The sequence below is a fragment of the Caretta caretta genome, chromosome 5, assembly GCF_965140235.1.
Source record: "Caretta caretta isolate rCarCar2 chromosome 5, rCarCar1.hap1, whole genome shotgun sequence".
In the NCBI taxonomy this organism is placed as follows: Eukaryota; Metazoa; Chordata; order Testudines; family Cheloniidae; genus Caretta; species Caretta caretta.
In genome coordinates, this window is record NC_134210.1 from 92,351,093 (window position 1) to 92,374,124 (window position 23,032).

The following is a 23,032-nucleotide window of genomic DNA, read 5'->3' on the forward strand; positions in this document are numbered from 1 at the left end:
AAAAGGTGAGTAGATTTCTATGCCTGGGGTGACTTAAACTCATTGGAAGTTCTGAGATTGTTGAAGCAGTGTGGAGGGTCTGAAAAACCTCCCCAAAGCCTGAGCTTAGGCACGTATGGTGGTGTAACACTGCACTTCCCCCTGACTGTGGAATTTGTGTAAATACACTACTGAGTCCTTGATTAGATCATGACTGGAAACTAAACCAAACTAGCACACAGCAGGATTTTAAAATACCTGAAAAGATTTCAAAGTCTCCATTGATAATATCTGGATAGGCAACTATTTTTATGACAATTCAAAGAGGAAACAAAACTTGGTCACATAGATGAAGACAGGAAACCCAGAGATGCAGTTTGACAAAGGGAATAGAAGGAAATTCCCACAGGTCTCTTTTGAGAAAATTCTAAGCTTTTTCCATTCTCTCCCCCCGCCCCTCAGGTTTAGCATATCGATGTAATACTAACCTTCCTCCCCTATAAAAGAGTTTTGGAAATCTGCTGTTCTCTCTAGCTCTGGCCACTGCTTCCTGAATCTTTGGCTGATGTTCTGATTTCCTGGTCATCAGGCTTATAAAATGACTGCTGCCTGCTTCTTTATTTCACACTGAAATGCTTTATACATGGGGCACTTTAAAGACATTATGATTAAAGATTTGAGTCTTGATCCTGCAAAGACACACATACAAAACTTTATACACTATGAGTAGTCCACAATGGATACTAAAAGTGAAGTATTGTAGCAGAGGCAAAAGGCTTAGAAGGTCATGTACAGTGGTAAATGAAGTGTCCCACTCAGGCTCTGTGAATTCCAAAGTTGTCTTTTTGATTCATGAGGACATAAGCTTGGAAGGGACCTCCTTGGTCAGACAGTCCTGTCCCTTGCTATGTTAGACAACCCCATCATGATAATCCTGTTCATAAATGTATCAAGCGCCATCTTAAAACCAGTTAGGTTGTTTGCTCCCACTACTCCTATTGGAAGGTTGTTCCAGAACCTCATTTGTCTGGTGGTTAGAAACCTAATTTCCAGCCTAAATTTATTCATGGCTAGTTTATACCCATTTGTTCTTGTGCCAACATCAACTTTTAGCTTCCAAAGCTCTTCTCCCTCCTTGGTGTTTACCCTCATGATATATTTATAGAGAGCAATAATATCCCACGCAGCCTTCATTTTGCTAGCCTCAACAAGCCAAGCTCTTTTAGTCAGCTTTTGTAAGGGGAGGCTCATTAATCACTTATCCGCCACTTTCATTCACCAGGTTCCACAATGGGACTATCCACAGTGTGTGAGGTGTGATTTTGTGTGGGATCAAGCAAATAGTCTACTGGAGTTTTTCTTCAGACATATGATTAATAAGGTTTTTTTTAAATGTCATTGACATGTATGATACATTTATCCTCCCTTAAAAAAAACGTTATTTTAGAAAAAGAGAATGAACACAAATGCACCAACAAATGCCAGTTGTGTGGCAACAGTTATATGTCAGCAGCTAACACATTACAAAAAGGTCCATTGCCTTTTCTGGGAATAGCAGCTCTCCAAAGGATCCAAAGTGACGGCGACCTCCCACAGCCACGGTGCCAACAGCCAACAATATAACCAACCCCTAAGCAGGGCTTTTAAAGCTGAGGCCCGTGAGGAAGCTGAGGACATGCGCAGTCACTGCCATTATGCTTTCAGCACCTATAAGCATCTCTTTTTTGAGTTGATAATTACAACATCCTGTGCCAAGCAGCTGTCACTAAGGAGCAGGAGCTGCCCAAACACACCATAATGCAAGTTTACCGGCTGATTTATCACACTATAAGGAACTCAGTTACACTCTCCTGAAGCATGGGATAGAGAAAGAGAGAGACTGAGAGAAACAGCACTGAGCATTTTGTTCTGGACAGTTCAAAAGAAATGGGAAAATATCAGATTTTTTTATCTATGCATGCCCACCCACAGCTGCAGTCCACTGTTGCTGGAAAAGTGGCAAACACCCAAGGTGTGTATCCACGGAGGCACAGAGATCCAGCCTCCATGTGGATATGAGACCTCCCTGAATGTCAGCATGCACGCGTAACAGGAGGAAACATAAAGAGGAATGGTTGAATGAACTTTACTCGAGCTCTGACTTACTACGCCGGTATAATGGACACCTAAAGAAAAGTGTTACGCACATAGGCAAGCTGAGTTGGCAGCTCTGATCAATTATGAACAGTTAATTTTATGGTGATAGCCAGAACACATGTATTATCTTCTATAAAAGCTTCATCGGTGTCACCATAAATCATAGTCACCTCTCTCCCTTTTAAGTTTCATTCCTGGAGAATAGTTGCACTTGAATCTTCTGTAACACTCAGTGTAGACTGAACTGAATGTAAATGCGACTCCTGGGTCTCTTCAAGCGAGCAAAATGTGTGAACCAGGGAAGACCTTCTCCTGCCTATCATCTATATGGCTGCTGTAGTTTTTAATACTTCCACTGCCTCGCTACAACTGTTGTACGGCATGACATTGCAGTACACTTAACGTTTCTGTAGTCAGGAAGCACAGCAAATGGGTACAGATGTAGGTCTTTCTCTCTTGGTCCTTTTGAATTTGAAACCTTTGCATACAGCAATATGTACCAGCTGGGTTCCTTTACCCTGTATTCAGTTACTTTGTTATGGCATCTTGTGAACCAGTAACTTCATAAACAGTAATAACTAGCTGTTATGTGTAACCAGTTAGGAGTAATGCAAGTCAATTGGGGGAGTTTATCACTAAAGAAAATATAAGGTACTGTAGTTTTTATTGTTACCACTAAAACAGATGGATTTTTGGTATAATTCACTCTGAACTGGCACTTGCAGCTAAGGAAATGGAATTTGCATATTTATAGCGAACACAGACTGTACTAAGTCAAAACACTGAGGTAAATGAAGCACCTAGTTATTATTCAGTCTAACAGAGAGGTGTCATCATGGTAGATTAATAGAATCATTTACAGAGGTTTATAAGTGATTCAGGGCTCTCCTGTCCCCTTCAAATGTTACCAGGAGTAGAAAGGGGGAGTTTGAAGTTGGCCTCAGGAAAGGCTGCTCCATTTAGCGTGCTTTTTGTGGCAGTGCATGATAAAGAATCAGGACGCTTGGTTTTATCTTTTATGCTCCAACAACCAGAATGTACCTCAAACTATTTTTAGGCATGCTGTGCGTCTAGTCTGCATAACTTCCTGGAGGAGTTTTAAAGAGAATGGGAAGGAGTTAGACGCTAAAACAACAATTAACAGACCATTTAAAGTGGTCTCTGTAACGTCCTTCCATAAACATATCTTAAAATTGAACTATGGTTTAGGGTATTGATATAATCATTGTTTTGGTCATACTGGCCCCCTTAAACATTTCCTTAGACGTGAGAATAGTACCTCCGCTGCCTGTTCCAAAAATGCAAAATCCAAAAAAATTTACTAATTTAATTTTCCTTACTGACAAAATATACAGAAGCTATAAGGTTGACTGTGACTGTATAAAAGTCTATGGAAGCCTAGACAGACACACAGAGCAGGGGATTCGGAGTCTTAACTCCGAGATTCTATTACCAACTCTGCCAGTGACTCATATATAGCCTTGGGTGAATCCTTTAATCTTTCTATGTCTCATTTTCCCCATCTGGAAAATGGTGATGATAATAGTTGCTAACTTAGCTGACGGGAGGATGGTGGGGTTTTTCTGAGGGTTAATTAGACAATGTTTATACAGGGCTTTGAAGATATAAGTACTAAGTACTATAATAATATGAAGTTCTTATATAACATTCTGTTTTCAAAAGAGTGGTGTAAATTCCTTCCTGGGTAAAGTGCCACTAACTTCAATGCCTTCATAGAGAAGTCTGAACATATACTAAGCTACAGTATGTGGTTTCATTCATTTTTATGTTTCTAGATCTTCTGACCTCAGAGAGAAGTTTTAAATGTATTAAAATACATTCAGAAATAAGAACAAATGGAAGAACAAAATGTCTCTGACAAAAGGATTTTACAACACTGTTACCTTTTACGTTTCCATCACTGTTATCTGACACACGATGGGGCCCAATCCTGTCCTCAATTACATGGGGCAAATCAGGAGTAATTTCCACTGAAATCTGGAGTTATTCCAGATTTACCTCCATGTCTGTGATAGGAGAATCTGGCCCAATATCTTGAAAGTATTAGAAAATTCAGAGTATTATACAAAAAAAACCCTGCCATGCATCCAAAGAAAATCATGCTAAGTCTGTTACTTCGTTAACTGTGAAACATTATTCTCTTATTCCAGTATTCAGGTGTTGGTTTACAGTCTTTTATATATCATTCTGGGAAGAAATAAACAAGCCTTTGGGGATTAATATTATACATCCAGCACTCCAAAAACTGTTGATATATTTTCTCTTCCATGCCTTTATAAATGTAAACAAGTCAAGATTTCTGAATAGAAGTGCCTGGAATGCTTCTCTTTCACAGTATTCCAACGTGAGGTCTTCAGACTTCAGATTCTGAAAAAGTCCTGTTGTTACGGAAATTGGAGAGATGATAAATTACATTCCAATGCTGGCAATTCACACATTTCTTACAGGTGAGGTGAATCTTCTCAGTGGATGGACCTCTTCCTTTTCTTTCAACAAAATTATTGACCAGAGTTCTCTTAAAAGTAGTCTTGCTTCTCACAAGCAGAGTAGTTATAGGCAATCTGGGGAGAATGTATATATTTTTGTGCTACTGAGAAGAGAGTGATCTGATTCTAAGAACAGATGGGCAAGACTCAGAGCTCCAGCTCAGAATATCCCATAACTCTTCATCTCCAGAACAAGGTCTGGGCTTCTGTGGTTCAGGCCCATCTTTAGTAAGACAGCCTGATCCAATTTCCATTAAAATCAATGAGAACTTTCCATTGACCTCCATGGGAGTTGGATGAGAACCATAATGGCCAGTCTAACAAAGGATCACAAGAGGTGCAGCTTGCTGTAGACAAAATATCCTTATTACCTTGAGAAGTTATTTCTTTGAGCCAAAAGGAAATAATAGAAAGAAGGAATTAACCACATGTTATTGATATATGAGGTTTGTCACTGGTCAGGCAGGAAAGTGAGAAGTCTTTTCAGCACAGGGTTAGGGTCTGCACTGAGAAGTGTCAGTATGAATTGCTGAAGGCTGATGGGGTTGAAAAAGGGAAGCAGGGGAAAGATTAAATATGGAAAGGGTGAAGTATCATGAACTCTGGATAAAAGGGAAAAGAGGATGACTAGGCCATTCCAGTTCAAAAGAAAGGAAATCTCTGGACCTCAGCAGATTTGTAGCACTATTCAGATTTCCTCCCATTTTCCCACTTAAGCATTTTAGGTACTGTTAATTTAGATTCATTAATCTTGAACAGCCTGTAACAGCTGCTCAGCAACTGGCCAAACATCTGTCTAGAGAAAGCTCCAATCACACCACTCTGATTAAATACTGTCCATAATTCAGCAAGTAATTGTCTATTTTCCTGCATCATAACCAATGCCATAGCTGCTTGTTGCAGCCTTGACCTTCTCTTTTACGCTGGGCAACCATTTGGGGGGTGGGGGGCGGGGGGTGGGGAGAGGGTGTTGTAGAAAAAAAAGAAACTTTTGCTAGCTTATTATTCACAACTTCTTAGTGACTACGCTTTATTTTTGAGGTGACACATTGCATAACTGTCTGCCTGATGGAAACACTTCTGCGTCCCATTTGGTTATTGATCCTACAGCTTCAAAAGTCTGTGACTCTTATTATGGAGGTTTGGGTGGTTCAGTTCCTTCACACCCGCCCACCCCCCTCAGCTGCAGCATGACAACACTTGCTAGTGCACAAGTGGTGGCTGTTGGCTTGGACATTAGATATGGATCTGGAAAGATTACAGAATTTTGCAATAAATTCATCATGATCAAGCAGTAACGGTTAAAGCATTCATTATCCTCACCAAAGGAATAAGAAAAAACAGGTCTTCACATTTCTGATATCCTGTTGCATCAATGAACAGGCTGCAACAAGCAGAGAAAGTGTGAGCATGTGCTTCAAGGTCTTTTCAGTTGCTATGGTACAGTTTCTTATGGAAAAATCCTTGTTCTGTATGGTGTTTTTCCTGCCTCATTTGGGGATGGCAGAATCGTTCCTTGTGTCACCTGAGAAACCGGGATGTCAGTTTCCACCTATTGGTGAGAAAGAAACTGATCAACAGCAGAATTCAACTGAAAATCTCCTTGGGTAGAACTTTCTGCTTTTGAGGCCAATGGGAATGTCATACCAGAGAGGAATGATGGTTTTGGCTGAGGTGCTGGATTGCAAATCAGGAGATCTGGCTTCAATTCTTGGGTCTACCAGAGATTTCCTGTGTGACCTTGGGCAAGGCATTTAACCTCTACATGCCTCAGTTCCCCATCTATAAAATGGGGACAATAAATCTTCTTTCCCCCATCCTTTGTCTTGTCCATTCAGCCCTGATTCAGCAATTTGTTGCATGCAGGCTCAACAATCTACCAGAGGGCAAAGGACTGCAGGATCAGGGCCTTAGCTTTTAAGCTCTTTGAGGCAGGGACTAGCTGTTAGTATACGCTAGTACAATGTCTAGCACAATGAGGTCCTGACCTTGGTTGGGGCCTCAAGGTGCTAATATAATGCAAACAAGGAGTAATAAATAATAATTAATTGTGCTTTCCTCTCCTTTTAAGGAAAAGAATGCCAACACAGACAAGAAGGAAAAAATCCAGCATTACTGAATAGTCAAGCACAAGAAAATATATTTGTCCCTTATAGCATAAGCGTAATCTATTTTTCTCATAGAGTGTACCAAATATATTGCACAGAGACTCAATATAAATACTGCATGTGAGAGTTATGATAGTGGTAAAAGGATTTGGAGGGAAGACATTTTCATTATGAGTCCTAATTTCAGGGATTACTTAAGAACATTTATATTTTGGGCTGACATTTCTCCTGATGAAATTCCACTCCTCCCCCCCCATCCAAGTTATTTATTGTTTGGTTTGGTTTATTTTGAAAATATGGTAAAATTCCATTTTGTTATTTTGTATTTATTGTAATGTAAAAAACAATACTTATAGCATTTTTTGCTATTGGATAACTCAAAATTAGTTTCCTTAAAACTTCAAACTTGCCACAAGTTTAGGTTGTGATGATGGCAGATGCCTTATCTGAAGAAATGTAGTTTGAAGATAATAAATGTATAAGCACTTGAAAAAGACAGTCCCTCACTACCTTCTAACAACACGCTGGAAGGCAGGGAGTTAACCCAGATACACACAGATGTGTGTGCATCCATTCCAATGTGCAATAGTGTGATCGCACTCAGTGGACCAGATTCTCTGCTGATCTAAATGGGCACAGCTCCATCAACTTCAATGGAGGGTCATCCTTGAAAACCAAAAGATCTGGCCCCGTATGACATCACATGCAAATATATGCAACCGCATTTTTAATAGTTTCCCCTACCTCAACAAAAGAGCAAAGAAATTAAAGGAAAACAAGTGCAATAATGTGACACAATGTTTCATATTTTAAAAAGCAAAAACGTCAGGACATTCAAAGTTATGCATTAAGCCCTGTGTAATTTCCCACTGTAAAATGTAGCTTAATTGAAATAGAAATTCTCTGCAGGGAAATCTTGAGTTCAATTACACTTTTTGATTTTCCAGTTGAAAGAATCAAAACAAATTTTTGTATTTTGAATCAACATTTCAAAATGAAATAAGATTTTTGGTTACAAAAAGTTGATTCAGAAGAAAGAAATCCATGTCATAATATTTATTTGAAATGAAAATTTCATTTAAAAATGGTGACTCATTTAAATTTTGTTGAAAATGTCAAATTTCCACGTCAACATTTCCAATTTGAAATTTCTGGGAATTTTTTATTTCATGAAAATGGCCAATGTTTTGACTTTTGTTCTGCTTTGAAATGGAAAGTAACTTTGAAATGTTGAAATTTCCCATGAAAGGAAAAGTTTGTGTTTTGAACAGCTTTACTTCTGTGCATTTAAAATCTCAACTGTAACATATAATTAACAAAGAGCTTTGGGATGGGGTTGTGCTGAATAGGAAATAATAAAGTCTAGATTATCCTAGTCCTAGATGAATACACAAGGAGAAAAGAAGATACAAGGAGCCTACTTCCTCTATCTCTTTGCATTTTTATGTAGGAACCAAGCACTCAAGACTTCCAGCACACAAGGAGTGGGTGCCAAGCCTGAAAAAAGAAGCATGCAGGCAGATCTCTACACCAGCATGGATTTCCACTAACTTCAATCAGAATGAGTTTTTCTCAATTTTATCCAGCAATCACTACCTTTGGACTGCTAATAAGCAGAGAAAATTTCATCTCTAAAGAACTTTGTTTGGAAAGTTATGTGCGACTGCAAAGAGCCTGAGAATGGAAGCCAGAACTCAGCATCAATTGTGCCAGGAATCAATAGCAAAAATTGTTAGCATGATTGGGTAAAAGCAAGAGAAGGGCTTGAACCAAAATCCAAGATTTGGAATACATCTGTACGCTGATAGACTTTGTATCCACATCTGAACAGTGTGACTCAAATACATCTCCAGTGAAAATCTGTTATTCTCCACAAGTGAAAACGGAAGCAGTAAAAAAAAACCCAGCCCAGATTTTGAAGTTTAGCTTTTCATTACTGGACATATATATCAATATATAAGCCCTGCATGGTCTTCCCTTTCACTGAGACAGTACATGCGCCTGTTATTCCAATAAAATAACAGAACTTTGGTACAGAGTAGTAACTTTTGGGTTAATTCCTCTCTTTTGGCTTATGATGAACACTGAGCCTTAGAGTTCCTCATTCAGTGATGCCACTGTTTTACACACACATTAATAAAACAAAGAAAATCTTGCAGCAGCTCTTATCTACATTTCTACTACTACTGCAAGTCATGAATATTTTCTGAAATCCCAGCTAATTAATTTAAGCATCTGAACCAATGATTTTCCCTTTGTTGTTAAGTTTCTCTTGCTCCATGCCCCATAAGCAGTCACCATTCTTTACTCACAGACATCTCCAGTGGCATAGCTGTGGGCAGAGGAACCCCTCCACCCCCAAAAAAACACTTAAGAGCATTTTGTTCCTCCGCTGTCCTGTATTTTATTGATCCTCACATACTCCTCAAAGATCAGAGACATTTTATAATCATGACCATAACTGAATGCCATCAGGGATTCAAGGGGACTTCCCTCTTTAACATTTAGAGAGATGATAAACTTCAGTTTAAAAGCTATAAAGCCATATCAACATGTGGCTGAAGCTACAGATATAAGGCCCTGCCACACTGACCTCCATTTCCCTTAATTGTGGCCAGAATTCTGGCTTGGCAGAAAAGTGGCTAGAATTTCCCTCATAACCTGACAAGCGCATTCAAGTATCTGGCTGTCAGGATGAAATGCAGGTGGGAAGGAAAGCAGCAATGAGCAAATTGTTCCAGTGAAATGCAATTAAAAAGACCTTTAATCAAACACTACAGCTGTTAACAAGTCAGGTAATCAAAAGCAATGGTAGCTCTCCCAAATTCTTTTGCTTCTGAACCCCAAATTCTGCAGTCACACTCTCAGGGAGGGTAGAAAGCTATTTAGTAACTTCAATTTCCTGAAATTTGGAGTGGCACAGCGGCAAAGTATTGCCTTAATTGGAGACATAATGATATGAAGAGTAATTGAGCAATGGGCCTGCCCTTTTGTCTTTCTTATCTTCAATATCCTGCCTTCCCCCCACCCTCTCCTTCCTTCTCTTTGTCTTGAAGAGGAAAATTTGTACACATCATTGTCTCATAGGGTGCCACTTATTGGAGACTTTTCTGGTTATTGCTTGTATATGTGCAAACCATGGGCTTTTGTATTTTTCCTGTAGTTTCCCCTATTGTCTGAGTGTGATTTATGTGTTTCAGCTTTGTGATGTCAGTCCACTTTTGTCCCATCTAATGATTTTTATTAGTGATTGTGCCTAAGAGTTTATATTTATTATGACAATTGCCATGAACATTGGTCACCCATAACAACATGCCAGTTGCCTTAGATAACACCTAGAGATCAAAATTACTCATTCTCTGAATTTGCAGTATTAAAATATATTCCTTATAGTAAAGCATGGGGAAGTACAGTGAATACTGTTAACACAGAGGTAATAGTATCTATTTATCAAAGCTAATTGGTAAACTTTTAAGAGTTTCCATAGTATATCCTTTGTTCTATATTTTCATTATTATGATAACTTATCATTTTAAGAGACTAGATGTATTAATTTCTCTGTATTTATGTGCTATGTTATAAGAACTCAATTTTTAAAATTCATACATTATTAATTTCAGATTTTTTTTTAAAGGTTCCTTTACCGCCTTATTTCATGAGGGGGAAAATAGAGCTCTTGTCCTAGATGAATCAAACCATCCCCTTCTGTGGATTACAATAATGGAATTATGTTGAATAAATCTCATCTCCCCAAAAGAATAATTTTATTCATGGTCACCCTGCAATTTTCCCTATCTAAACAATAATATGTAAAGGGAATTTCAATAATTCAGCAGCATCAGGCTGCAGAACCACTCAGCTGCACAATACTAAATGACTCTTTAATTTATAAAAACTAATTCCAAATAATCTGTTGTCAGAGACAAGCAGAGTTGCCACTGATCAGAGATGCAAAGAAAACAGCACAAGCTCTTTTTGGCTGGAATGGGTTCAAGCAGGTTTTGATATATGACTTTCTTAGTGTGATTAATGATGGTGTGTTTTTCAGACTATTAAAATACTGTGCACAGCTAGAAGTTCAGCTAATGCCTGCAACTGTGATGTGACTTATGAGAATTTGCTAAAATTAAGACTACAGAGTAGTTCAGGATGGAGACTTGGAGGGGGTGAGGGACAGTTCATGACTGTGGCCTGAGTATGTTCATATTAAAGTTTCTAAATCAAGGGGTATACAGTATCCATTTCCTCACCACAAAAGCCTGAGCTTCTAGATGAGTGTTCAGTCTAAAAGTCATCCTCTCTTGTATTTTAGACTGCATTTCCTCCAAAATAACTGTCCCTCTCTCTTCTCAATAAGAATGCAACATCTTAGGATAGCAAGAAGCTCATGCAGAAAGACATTTTGTTCTCAATACTTCTCTGATTTTTCTCTCTCTCTCGCTGAGGAAAGTTTCAGGACACTCAGCTAACCTTTGCGTAGTCAGCTGAGGTTTTTTTCTGCTCCACTGGAGATCATGGAACAAGCAAACTGAGTTTCAAGAACTCAGCACTTGAGATGATTTAGCTGACAAACCACACAGATTCTGACTTGTGTTTGTATATATTACATACACACACAGGAAACTCAGATACAGCATAGCAAAATGTTCCCTCAAAGACTTTTATAGCTGTTTGGAAGGAAATATACAGCTGATGAGGCCAAGAATTTACTGAGGGTGGGCATGATTTTGCAATAACAACCCTCTTTATATGGTGCAAAATAAGTATCATATTCTCGGGCAAAGCCCCCTTCTCTAAACCACACAAAAAAGCACCGGTAAAATTCCAAAGTTTCTCTATAAACTTACTTTGTATTATTAAAAATAACATCTAGTCCTTTTTACAAAAAGAATTGTATCCTTTTGATGCATCAAATTTGATTAATCTCCAACACATATTCAAGGTTGAGACGACAAAGCTTCCATTACACTGCTGCTGGTGCATTTTGTTCTGTTTTGACGCCCTCCTACATGACTCTGTACATTGCAATCCTTCATGCACATGAAACAAGAGCGTTTACCAGCCCAGCATAGACCTCCCACGGCAGCACAGCATGTAGAGCGAATGTACAGAATGTTTCATGGGGTTAGATTTATTAAGAATCACTGCACAAAACCCCAATATTGTAGGTTTATTTAACTCTGCAGTTTGCTGTTTGAAATGTTCTATTTTATGCACCTTGGGCCTGATTCAAATCACACTGAAATCAGTGGAACAGACAGACTTCTGTTGATTTTAATGGGAAATCAATTTTGGATCAAGCCATTGGAGAGAAGCCACTACTGCAAGGAAAAGTTGCAACTTTGTTCTTTCTCTTTAATTCTAAAAGACCTGCCTTGGTTTGCATTATGTTTATTCATCAGGCTGGCCCAACATCAGGCTTCTCAAGAATGCTGTGGCAAAAATGGGATAAACATAAAAATCATAAGCATAAAATCCTATACAAACTGGTAAGAATCCCCAGAAAGCATAACATTAGTTGCAGAGATGATTCCAGCTGGCAAACAAGTTGGCTCAGCTAGATAACACAAAAGACTTTTATTAGGTGGAAGAAGGTCACTTTCCAACAGAATAAGGATTATCAGCAACGGCTGAATTAAAGTTATTTCTCGGTGTACTGCACTGTGATTTCCTACATCTGCGTGCAAAGAAGCAGCGTGACACCTGTGTGATCTCCAGAGACAAAATGGTTCAGATATGAGCAAAGGGAAACATGCTCTTAGGGCATGGGGGTGGGCACTTGCACACAACCCTTTGAATTACATGGCTTGATGAGGATTAAGTAAAAGTTTCTATCTCACATCTATAAGATTAAAACCAAAGGATACTGAGAATCCTTAGCCACATGTTCTAAAACTACACTGAATGCACCATTCATCATTTGATACATTCATACTACTTTTCTTGCATCCACGGGCCAGGATTAACCACAAAGCCAAAGGTGGCATGGTCATGGGGTGAGTTAACGGCTAAGCCTTAGGGGCTAGTCCCAAAGCTCACCCTCATCCCTATCCTGCCAGTCTAACCTGGATAGCGCTATAGTAGTTTGGCTTCACTATCTGCAGAGAAGGAGGAATATAGATCATAAGAACATTCATAATTATGTTACATAGGGTTACAATAAAAAAGGACATAAACCTTCATGCTTCATAGAATATACTAACCTTTATCAGTTGGGGGTTAGGAAGAAATTTTCTCTATGGGCAGGTTATTGTGTAAATGCTCTCTTCGGGTTTCTTGCACCTTCTTTTGTAGCATCTGGTTGCGGAAACTTTTAGGATACTGGAAGGACTACTGGTTTGATACAGTAAGGCAATTTGTACATTCCTGTACTGTGTGGAGTCTACATAGCCAAGTATATTACACTACAAGCAGGTGCTGTGCAAGCTTCCCCACAAAACTCTTTCAATGCAGCCCAATCCTGGCCTGCAACCTCACTTTTGTTTCAGTCCCAAACCTCTCTTGAGCACAGACTGCCAATCATAGCAAAAGGTGTTGTATTTTTCTGATGTGAATGGGAATGACACCAATGAACTCCTCTTGCATGGTTCAGTCTGAATAAATTGTTCATGTTATTTATTAAATGCAGGGATGGATTTTTTTTTTTTTTGTTTCTTTTTTGTTTTTGTTTTTTTTCTGTTCTTTGTTGCTCTATTTGGAACTTGTTATCCTTTGGTTAATATTGTTTTCAGTTATTTTTTATTAAGGCAGTCACAGGCCTTCAGGCTTTGGGCACAAAATATGAAAGCACATTCATGTTTGCAGTTCAAAACTCTCTATAATAAGTCAAAATTACACATTGAATCCAAACAACAGAATTTGGGAAAGATCACTCAAGAAAAGATCTTGAACTATCATTGTGGATAGTTCTCTGAAAACATTGACTCTATGTACAGCGGCAGTCAAAAAAGCAAACAGAATGGTGGGAATCATTAAGAAAGGGACAGATATCATCATATTGCCTCTATATAAATCCTTGGTACGCCCACATCATGAATACTGCATGCAGATGTGGTTGCCCCATCTCGAAAAAATATACTGGAATTGGAAAAGGTTCAGAAAAGGGCAACAAAAATTTTTAGGGATATGGAATGGCTTCCATATGAGGAGAGATTAATAAGACTGGGACTTTTCAACTTGGAAAAGAGATGACTAAGGGGAGATAGGACAGAGGTCTGTAAAATCATGACTGGTGTGGAGAAACTAATAAGCGTTATTTATTCCTTCTCATAACACAAGAACTAGGGGTCACAAAATGAAATTACTAGGTAGCAGGTTTAAAACAAACAAAAGGAAACATTTTTTCACACAATGCACAGTCAGTCCGCGGAACTCTTTGCCAAAAGATGTTATGAAGGCCAAGACTATAACAGGGTTCAAAAAAGAACTAGATAAGTTCATAGACGATAGGTCCATCAATGGCTATTAGCCAGGATAGGCAGGGATGGTGTCCCTAGCCTCCATTTGCCAGAAGCTGGGAATGGGCAACAGGGAATAAATCAGTTGATGATTACCTGTTCTGTTCACTCCCTCTGGGGCACCTGGCATTGGCCACTGTCGGAAGACAGGACACTGGGCTAGGGGACCTTTGGTCTGACCCAGTATGGCCGCTCTTATGTTCTTATGATACAGATTCCAAACACCCAAGTTTGAAAATAATTGGATCTGGAGGTTTGATATCGATAAAAGTTCAGATACTCTGTTCTTCCTTCTCAGTGCTGGGTTTAGGAAAGATTTTTAAAGTACGAGGGTGGAGCAGAGCTGGTTTTAATCCACCTTTACATCTCCTTAATTTGGATCTTGATCCTCAGATGCAACAAAAAGCAGTCCCATGGAGGCCTGTCCATTTGAATTTCATTGGGTCCTATTGTCTCACTGAATTATTGGCATTCAACAGCCTTTAGGCTTCCAAGGGCCAGATTTTCAAAGGTGCTAATGAGATTTTCAAAAGCACCAAGCAGATTAGGCATCTCACTTCCATTGATTTCAACAGGAGTTAAGCATCAAATGTTGTTAGGTGCTTTTGAAAATCCTAATAGCCACCTATCTGCATCTTTAGACACCTAAATTCTTTTAAAAAGAAAAGGAGTACTTGTGGCACCTTAGAGACTAACCAATTTATTTGAGCATGAGCTTTCGTGAGCTACAGCTCACTTCATCAGATGTTTACCGTGGAAACTGCAGCAGACTTTATATACACACAGAGAATATGAAACAATACCTCCTCCCACCCCACTGTCCTGCTGGTAATAGCTTATCTAAAGTGATCAACAGGTGGGCCATTTCCAGCACAAATCCAGGTTTTCTCACCCTCCACCCCCCCACACAAATTCACTCTCCTGCTGGTGCTAGCCCATCCAAAGTGACAACTCTTTACATAGTCAAGTCGGGCTATTTCCTGCATAGATCCAGGTTTTCTCACATCCCCCCCACCCCCATACACACACAAACTTATTATTAAAATTTATTATTATTAAAAATTATTAAAAATTATGGATCTATGCAGGAAATAGCCCGACTTGACTATGTAAAGAGTTGTCACTTTGGATGGGCTAGCACCAGCAGGAGAGTGAATTTGTGTGGGGGGGTGGAGGGTGAGAAAACCTGGGTTTGTGCTGGAAATGGCCCACCTGTTGATCACTTTAGATAAGCTATTACCAGCAGGACAGTGGGGTGGGAGGAGGTATTGTTTCATATTCTCTGTGTGTATATAAAGTCTGCTGCAGTTTCCACGGTAAACATCTGATGAAGTGAGCTGTAGCTCACGAAAGCTCATGCTCAAATAAATTGGTTAGTCTCTAAGGTGCCACAAGTACTCCTTTTCTTTTTGCGAATACAGACTAACACGGCTGTTCCTCTGAAACCTAAATTCTTTTGAAAACCGTGCTCTATAACAATTTAAGGCTGTGCCATAGAGTCTTGACCTAGGTTATTTGCTATTTCTTTCCCCTGTAGGGGTTTTGCACTTCAATTAAACTGACTCCCTAGGCATCTGCAGATAACAGACTTCAGTCATTGTTGGCATCAGTGTTAACTAAAGACAGGATCCAGTGAATGTTCACTTAATACAAAACCTGTATGTGTGGTACCTTCATCCACCTAATAGCCTTAGAAAAGTCATACCCTGTCCACGTATGGTGTGTCCTGTTATACACATGGCCACACACCTATACATACTTACCAACCCTAAATGGCCTGGGAAATACTTATCTGGAAAACTGCCTGTCTCTCCCTGTGCGATACAGCCACAGTTGTGGTCAGCAGAAATGCCTGACTCATCTCAGAGGGAAGAAACGGCTTGTAGATTGATAGATTTTATGGCCAGAAGGGACCATTGTGATCATCTAGTCTCACTGGCTGTATACCACAAGCTATAGAACTTCCCCAAACTAATTCCCGGAGCAGATCTTTTAGAAAAACATCCAAACTTGATTTAAAAATTGTCAGTGATGAAGAATCTACCATGACTCTTGGCAAATTGTTCCAGTGGTTAATTACTCTCACCATTAAAAATTTATGCCTTATTTGCAGTTTGAATTTGACTAGCTCCAACTCCCAGACACTGGATCATGTTACATTTTTCTCTGCTAGATTAAAGAGCCCATTATTAAATATTTGTTTCCCATGTAGATACTTACAGACAGTAAACAAGTCACCCCTTAATCTTCTCTTTGTTAAAATAAATAGATTGAGCTCTTTGAGTCTATCACTAAATGGTATATTTTTATTCCTATAATAATTCTTGTGGCTTTTCTCTGAACCCTCTCCAATTTATCAACATCCTTCTTGAATTGTGGGTACCTGAATTGGACACTGTATTCCAACAGAGGTCACACCAATGCCAAACACAGAGCGGTAAAATAACCTCTCTATTCCTACTTGAAATTCCCCTATTTATGCATCCCAGGATTGCATTAGCACCCAGTTTATCAAGGAAACCAGATCACTCTGAATTAGTGACCTATCCTCTTCATTATTATCCACCCCCTCAATTTTTGTGTTACCTGCAAACATTATCAGTGATGGTTTTCTATTTTCTTCCAAGTCACTGCTAAAAATGTTAAATAGCGCAGGGCAAAGAACCTATCCTTGCAGGAAGGCCCTGGAACCAGCTTGATGATGATTCCCCTTTTCAGTAACATTGTGAAACCTATCAGTTAGCTAAATTTAATCCACTGAAGGTGTGCCATGATAATTTTATATCATTCTGATTTTTTAATCAAAATGTTGTGCAGCACAAAGTAAACGCCTCACAGACGTCTAAGTATATTATGTGAACACTACCATCTTTATTAACCAAACTTGCAATATCATTAAAAAAAGATATCAGGTTAGTTTGACAGGGCCTAATTTCTGTATATCCATTTAGGTTTGCATTAGTTACTTTACTCTTCTTTGGTTCTTTATTAACTGATCCCCAGATCAGCTGCTCCATTTTCTTACCCAGGATCAGTGTCAGGTTGACAGGTCTATAATTAGCAAGGTCATCCCATTTATCCTTTTTAAAAATTGGCACAACGTTAGCTTTCTTACAGACATCTGAATCTTCCCCAGTTCTCCAAGACTTATTGAAAATCAAGATTAATGGTCCAGTAAGGTCCTCAGGGCAGTTCTTTTAAAACTCTTGGATGCAAGTTATCCAGACCTGCTGATTTAAAAATGTCTAATTTCAGTAGCTTCTGTTTAAGGTCCTCCAGAGATACTAGTGATACAGAGTGTTATCATCACCATATGAGATTATGTAATCTGTTTTTCCACAAATACAGTACCAATATTTATTGAACATTTCTGCCTTTTCTGCATTATTGACAGTTCTCCCATTTCCTTCTTAAATTTGCAACACACACACACACACACGCTTACTTTTTAAAGCTACCTTAACTTCCCCTCTACACCAGACCAGATTTTTAACCAGCACAGCTCTCTTATTGATTATTGAATTCTGAATTTTGGGCATCTAATAAGGTACTCCTAAATGATCCCCAATTATCATTCACATTTTTTCTTATTAAATTCTTCCTCCTGGTAAATTTGGCTCATAATTGTTTTCAGCTTTGTGAAACTGGCCCTATTAAAGCACCTAGTATATATATATTACTAGTCTGGACTTTGATCTGCTTGCACATTACCCAGACTCCAGCGAGAAACTGCTGAATTGGAATTCATTTGCAAATTGGATACAATTAACTTAGGCTTGAATAGAGACTGGGAGTGGCTAAGTTATTATGCAAGGTAACCTATTTCCCCTTGTTTTCCTAACCACCCCCCCAGACGTTCTTGTTAAACCCTGGATTTGTGCTGGAAATGGCCCACCTTGATTATCATACATATTGTAAGGAGAGTGATCACTTTACATAAGCTATTACCAGCAGGAAAGTGAGGTGGGGGGAGAGAAAACCTTTTGTAGTGATAAACATCCATTTTTCCATGATTTGTGTGTATAAAAACAAACATCTTCTGTATTTTCCACTGAATGCATCCGATGAAGTGAGCTGTAGCTCATGAAAGCTTATGCTCAAATAAATTGGTTAGTCTCTAAGGTGCCACAAGTACTCCTTTTCTTTTTGTGAATACAGACTAACACGGCTGTTACTCTGAAACCTGGAATAGACTATGTGTATAAATGTATTTTTAAAATGTGTCAAGGAATGCCTACATCAAAGGACTGGAGCTCCTTTATAAAGAATGTGTACACAAACTGAAATTAATTAATTAATTATATCAATTATGTGGAGGAGTACAGCATTATCATTCTGACTTAAGTACTGTTATGGGCAACGAGAAACTGGAGCGATATCGATAGGATTAATTAATTAATGTTTGCAAAGTGCTTTGAAGGTGCAAAGTATTCTGCAGGTGCTAGATTTTTTTTTTTTTTTTTGCTGGCAACACTTTAAAGTTACCTTCCATTTTTTTCTCTGACCCTCAGACTGCCCATAATTCAGGAGTGTATCCCAACCAAGCTTCATCTACATCCTGCCCTGGGATTTATTCACATTTTAGCTTAGTCTGGATTCCTCCTGAGGCTGCTGTATAATTGCCTCTTGAAAGCATTTTTCACAGGATCAGCAGAATCTCTTTTGTGCCGATGGGTATCAGAGTCACTGGCCCAAATTCCGTGCTGCAGTATAGCCCAGAAAGCATAGTTCAGAAGAGTTCCTGTTTGGATTCTGGACTGATGCAGCCCCTTGACATGTATCTCCACAGCTGACAAGGAGCTTTTCCATAGCCCAGAAGACTCTAGCCATTCCCCATCCCACTCCAATACTCCCCTTTCACATCTTTCTTTCCTTTCTACACTGGAGAAATTCTGACCCTTTCAAGGCCCATTTGCACCCCCCTGTGGTACGGAATCTGCCCCACTCATCTTGATATTAATTATCATACAGTATTTGGCACTTCATTTTCTTTTAGGCATTTGTTTGATAAAAGGCATGAAAACTCTGCATAGCTTGGAAACAATGTCACTTCTACTGTAATTGCGAGAAATACAAGTGTTGTAATCAACATTTGCTGTGGATTATTGTACTAGCAATCAAACATTTTCTCCAAGCTGATCTTTGGAACACTTTTGTCTGAGACCAGGCACATCAAGCAAGCACAGACTTCTTAACTGTGATGCAATCACTGGTAATGAATTGGAGAGAATGTGATGTTTGATATAGTTATGAATCATTTTGGCTATGAGGTTTTTTTCATTTGTTTCTGATTCTCTTACCTTAAGATTTATTAGACTTTTTATGCCAAAAGAAAAATGTCTCAAAGTTGAATTCATTATGTGTTGAAATGTAAACTATATATTTTGGAATTTATTCTTTTCTTATTTTTCACTCATGTTCTCTGTGTCTACATATTATTATTTTTCCCCGGGACCTGCATTTCTGCAAAACTCCCACTGGGGCAAGGAATACCAAACCAGAGGTCTGCTCCTGCTCCCATTAACTTCTATAGGAGCAAGAATCACACCTTGGCTCTTAATAATGAAGTTCTTTTTATAAATTACATTTTTTTCCTACAGATTTCACAGAGGGACTCTCCTTTTTAATCCACTTAAATTATTTTACAAAATGCTTTCAATATATATTAAAAAATGAACATCTCTTGAATTTCTCAGACACCATGGAGTTGGAGACAGGTCATTCAGTCACTGTAACATAGTGTGACTGTATGGTATTATTCATCAGGTGCATGTCACTGATTTAGCTACATACTTTCAAGTCAAAGTGCTGTACAGATTTTTGACGGAGCTGAATAGTCAAATAACTGAGGCAAATGTCCCAGTTCAATGGTGTCATTGAAGTTACACTTGTTTAACAGTTTTTCTGCCTGTTTTATTGATCCAACAGTGTCCTTGGCTAAGGCCCCAATTCAGAAAACCTCTTAAGCACATCCATCCATTATTCCGCATTACGTATGTGCTTAACTTTAAGCATGTACTTGGGTGCTTTGCTGAAGAGGGATGGTTTGCTTAATCAGAGCCTAATTGAGCTGCCAAATTTACTAATGAAGTATCTGCTTCAACTCCAGAGGCTGGCACTCTATATGCATTAGCCATTAGGCTGCACATTTCACGTTAGCTCGTTCCACACTGCTTTGCTAACCGAAATGCATACTTCAGTTCAGATCTTTTTCTTTTAACAAACATCCAAAAGCACGTTTCATTGGTTGAATTTGCATACAATAGGCTGCTCAAGCTACAAAGTTTACAAATTAAGGACCAGAACGTACAATGCTTTTTTTCATGTCCGTCGTCCCATTCACAGCAGTGGGCATCTTGGTGTGAGTAAGCAGTAATCACGCAAATAAGTAGTGCAAGATCACACACTGTTCTGAGTGGTGAAATGTAATTGGACCCAGAACATTTTGCTGAAAATGTAACAACTTTCTGCTTTTCTCTTTTACTAAGTGAAAATAATCAATTTTGTGCAGATCAGCACTGCTTCATGAATGTCAATCTGGATCATGGTGATCTTTTAGGTTCACTTCTACAAAAAAATAGAAAGGAGATTAATTTCTTTTTGGTTTTGAACTTTCCAGGGGGCAAGGAAAACAAGCTCTTAAAGCTGAAGACTTCAGACTTTGAAAGCATTTATTTCATTTGGATAAAAACTAAAGAAATTAGTGGCCTGCTGAGAACCCAGATGAACAGCAGGTGATAAAGATTCTAATTTCTACCGAATTTATTTTGTGTTACATTTTGTGCGCTGGGCAAAGGAAATATGCAGCCAGATTATTAGCAAAATGTGTAGGACTCAAACTGCGATGGACTAAAATGCAAAAATCTGCTACCCAGCTGAAGAAAAGTGAAGCATAACTACTGGCGTGCGTAACATTTCCTTCACGGAAGTCTGCAGGACAATAAAAAGGTCATGCATCCTGTGTGGTAATGTATCCAACCAAATCAGCTGTATAAAATGCGCAGTTGAATCTGTAAATATCTAGCCTGACCAGTAAAATATATAAATATCTTCTGCATTAAACGCATGATTTGATTGGAAAAAATATAAATATATTTCCTTCCTTATTATCCCACCATGATAGTTGAGGCTCACTGGAACATCTTGGCTGTCAGTGTCTGAACATGCTAATGTTGGCAGTGTGGTGTTCTCTGTTAAAGATTCCCACCTTTGGAACCACGTTGACCAGTTGAGTCCAAGTCTGACAGGTTCCGCTCATGCAGTGAGGCTTTTCCATTTAATTAGGCTTTGACTGAACATTGTTTAGATTTCAGAGTAACAGCCATGTTAGTCTGTATTCGCAAAAAGAAAAGGATCTGATGAAGTGAGCTGTAGCTCACAAAAGCTTATGCTCAAATAAATTGGTTAGTCTCTAAGGTGCCACAAGTACTCCTTTTCTTATTGTTTAGATTGATTGCTATTTTGTTTTTTTGTTTAGTTGGAGGATTAGGCCAGGATAGGGTGACCAGACAGCAAGTGTGAAACACTGGGACAGGGCTTGGGGGGTAATAGGTGCCTATATAAGACAAAGCCCCAAATATCGGGACTGTCCCTGTCAAATCGGGACATCTGGTCATCCTAGGCCAGGATGACTTTTATGAAGGGCAAAACTGTTTATAAATTTTGAGCTCTGTGTTTCTAATAATTATTATTCTTTGGTGCCTGGACTTGGGGCCTAGCTTGATAAGAAACTGCCTCTCTCTTTGCAACAGCATCACCGCTGTGACCAATGGAGACCCTCAAGCTTCCTTATTTAAAATGGAGAAGACTACTGGCATCTTATTTTCTACAAGGGGTTCTTGCTTCCCCACTTAGACCAACAGAGTTTGGATTTCTTAACCTGTAAGGGGTGTCAAGAAGCCTGTCTTTTCCTCAGACCTTTAGTGAGCAGGAGGGATGTTGGATATGGTGTAGCTAGACGTGGGAGGTTATTAATGATTATTCATCATTACTACTTTGGGCAGTATTGTTGACTGCAGGTGGTTTGATCTGGCCAGTCCACTCATTGGGGTTTGGTTTTGGTTTCATATTGGTGTGTGTGTTAAATTTCGTAAACATGCCTAGAGCCATCAGTATGTGTGGGGATCTCTGCAAGAATGGAAGATGAGAACCATAGCAAATAGGTTTGCTGTTGTTATAGGTGCAGGATCAGGCCTAGATGAGACTAAGCATGATTTAGCCTTTGTTCAGTGCCCTAATCATGGAGGAAAAGCCTCAAGGAGGAACTGCAATTCAGAATCACCATTCCTTCTCTGCTCTCCCATTGCTCCAAGAGGGAGTAATTTGCTACAACCCTTTATTTGCTGTAGCATACTCCCCACTTCTTGTGCTGGTGTTCAGCTCTGCTGGCCAGCATGTTTGCTTATCTCCACCTCTCTGTGTGTCCTCCCTGCTCACCACTCGATCAGAATTGTACCAGTCAGGTAGCCCCAGAGTTGCCAACCTCAAACATTCAGCAGCCAGGCCACCCAGAACCATCAGACTGGCTTTAAAATCCTGAGATTTAAAAAATAATAAATATTTAGATCTTTTCATTTGCCTTTCTCCACAACCAAGAGGGCTAGAAACTTGCTTTTTTTAACTTAAACCCGAAATGATGACTTGACTCCAGGAGTTAAGGCTTTAAGAAGAAACACCAAAAATCACAAGAGTTGGCAACACTCCTTGCTCTCTCTCCCTGATCCCAGACCTATGGCCCAGGAAGTCCTCACACTGCTTTGCAGGTTTCTGGGAAGAATGTGAGGTAGCAATGTCATGACAAGCCACAAACTGACTTTTAGCAAACTAACAAAATTTGTAACTGGAG

General features: G+C 39.1%; 1 protein-coding gene across 3 annotated transcripts in view; it reads right to left on the minus strand.

Moving 5' to 3' along the window:
- NTRK2 (neurotrophic receptor tyrosine kinase 2) overlaps nucleotides 1–23,032 on the minus strand; it is a 277,184-nt gene that overhangs the window by 87,134 nt on the left and 167,018 nt on the right. Inside the window, exon 14 of one of the 3 annotated variants that reach the window (XM_075128681.1) lies at nucleotides 3,990–6,174. The exons of the other annotated variants lie outside the window; for them this stretch is intronic. Within the exon in view, the coding sequence (XP_074984782.1) occupies nucleotides 6,164–6,174 (11 nt within the window). The 3' untranslated portion in view covers nucleotides 3,990–6,163. Of the gene's footprint in view, nucleotides 1–3,989; nucleotides 6,175–23,032 lie in introns of those variants that run through there. 3 annotated transcript variants of the gene reach the window in all.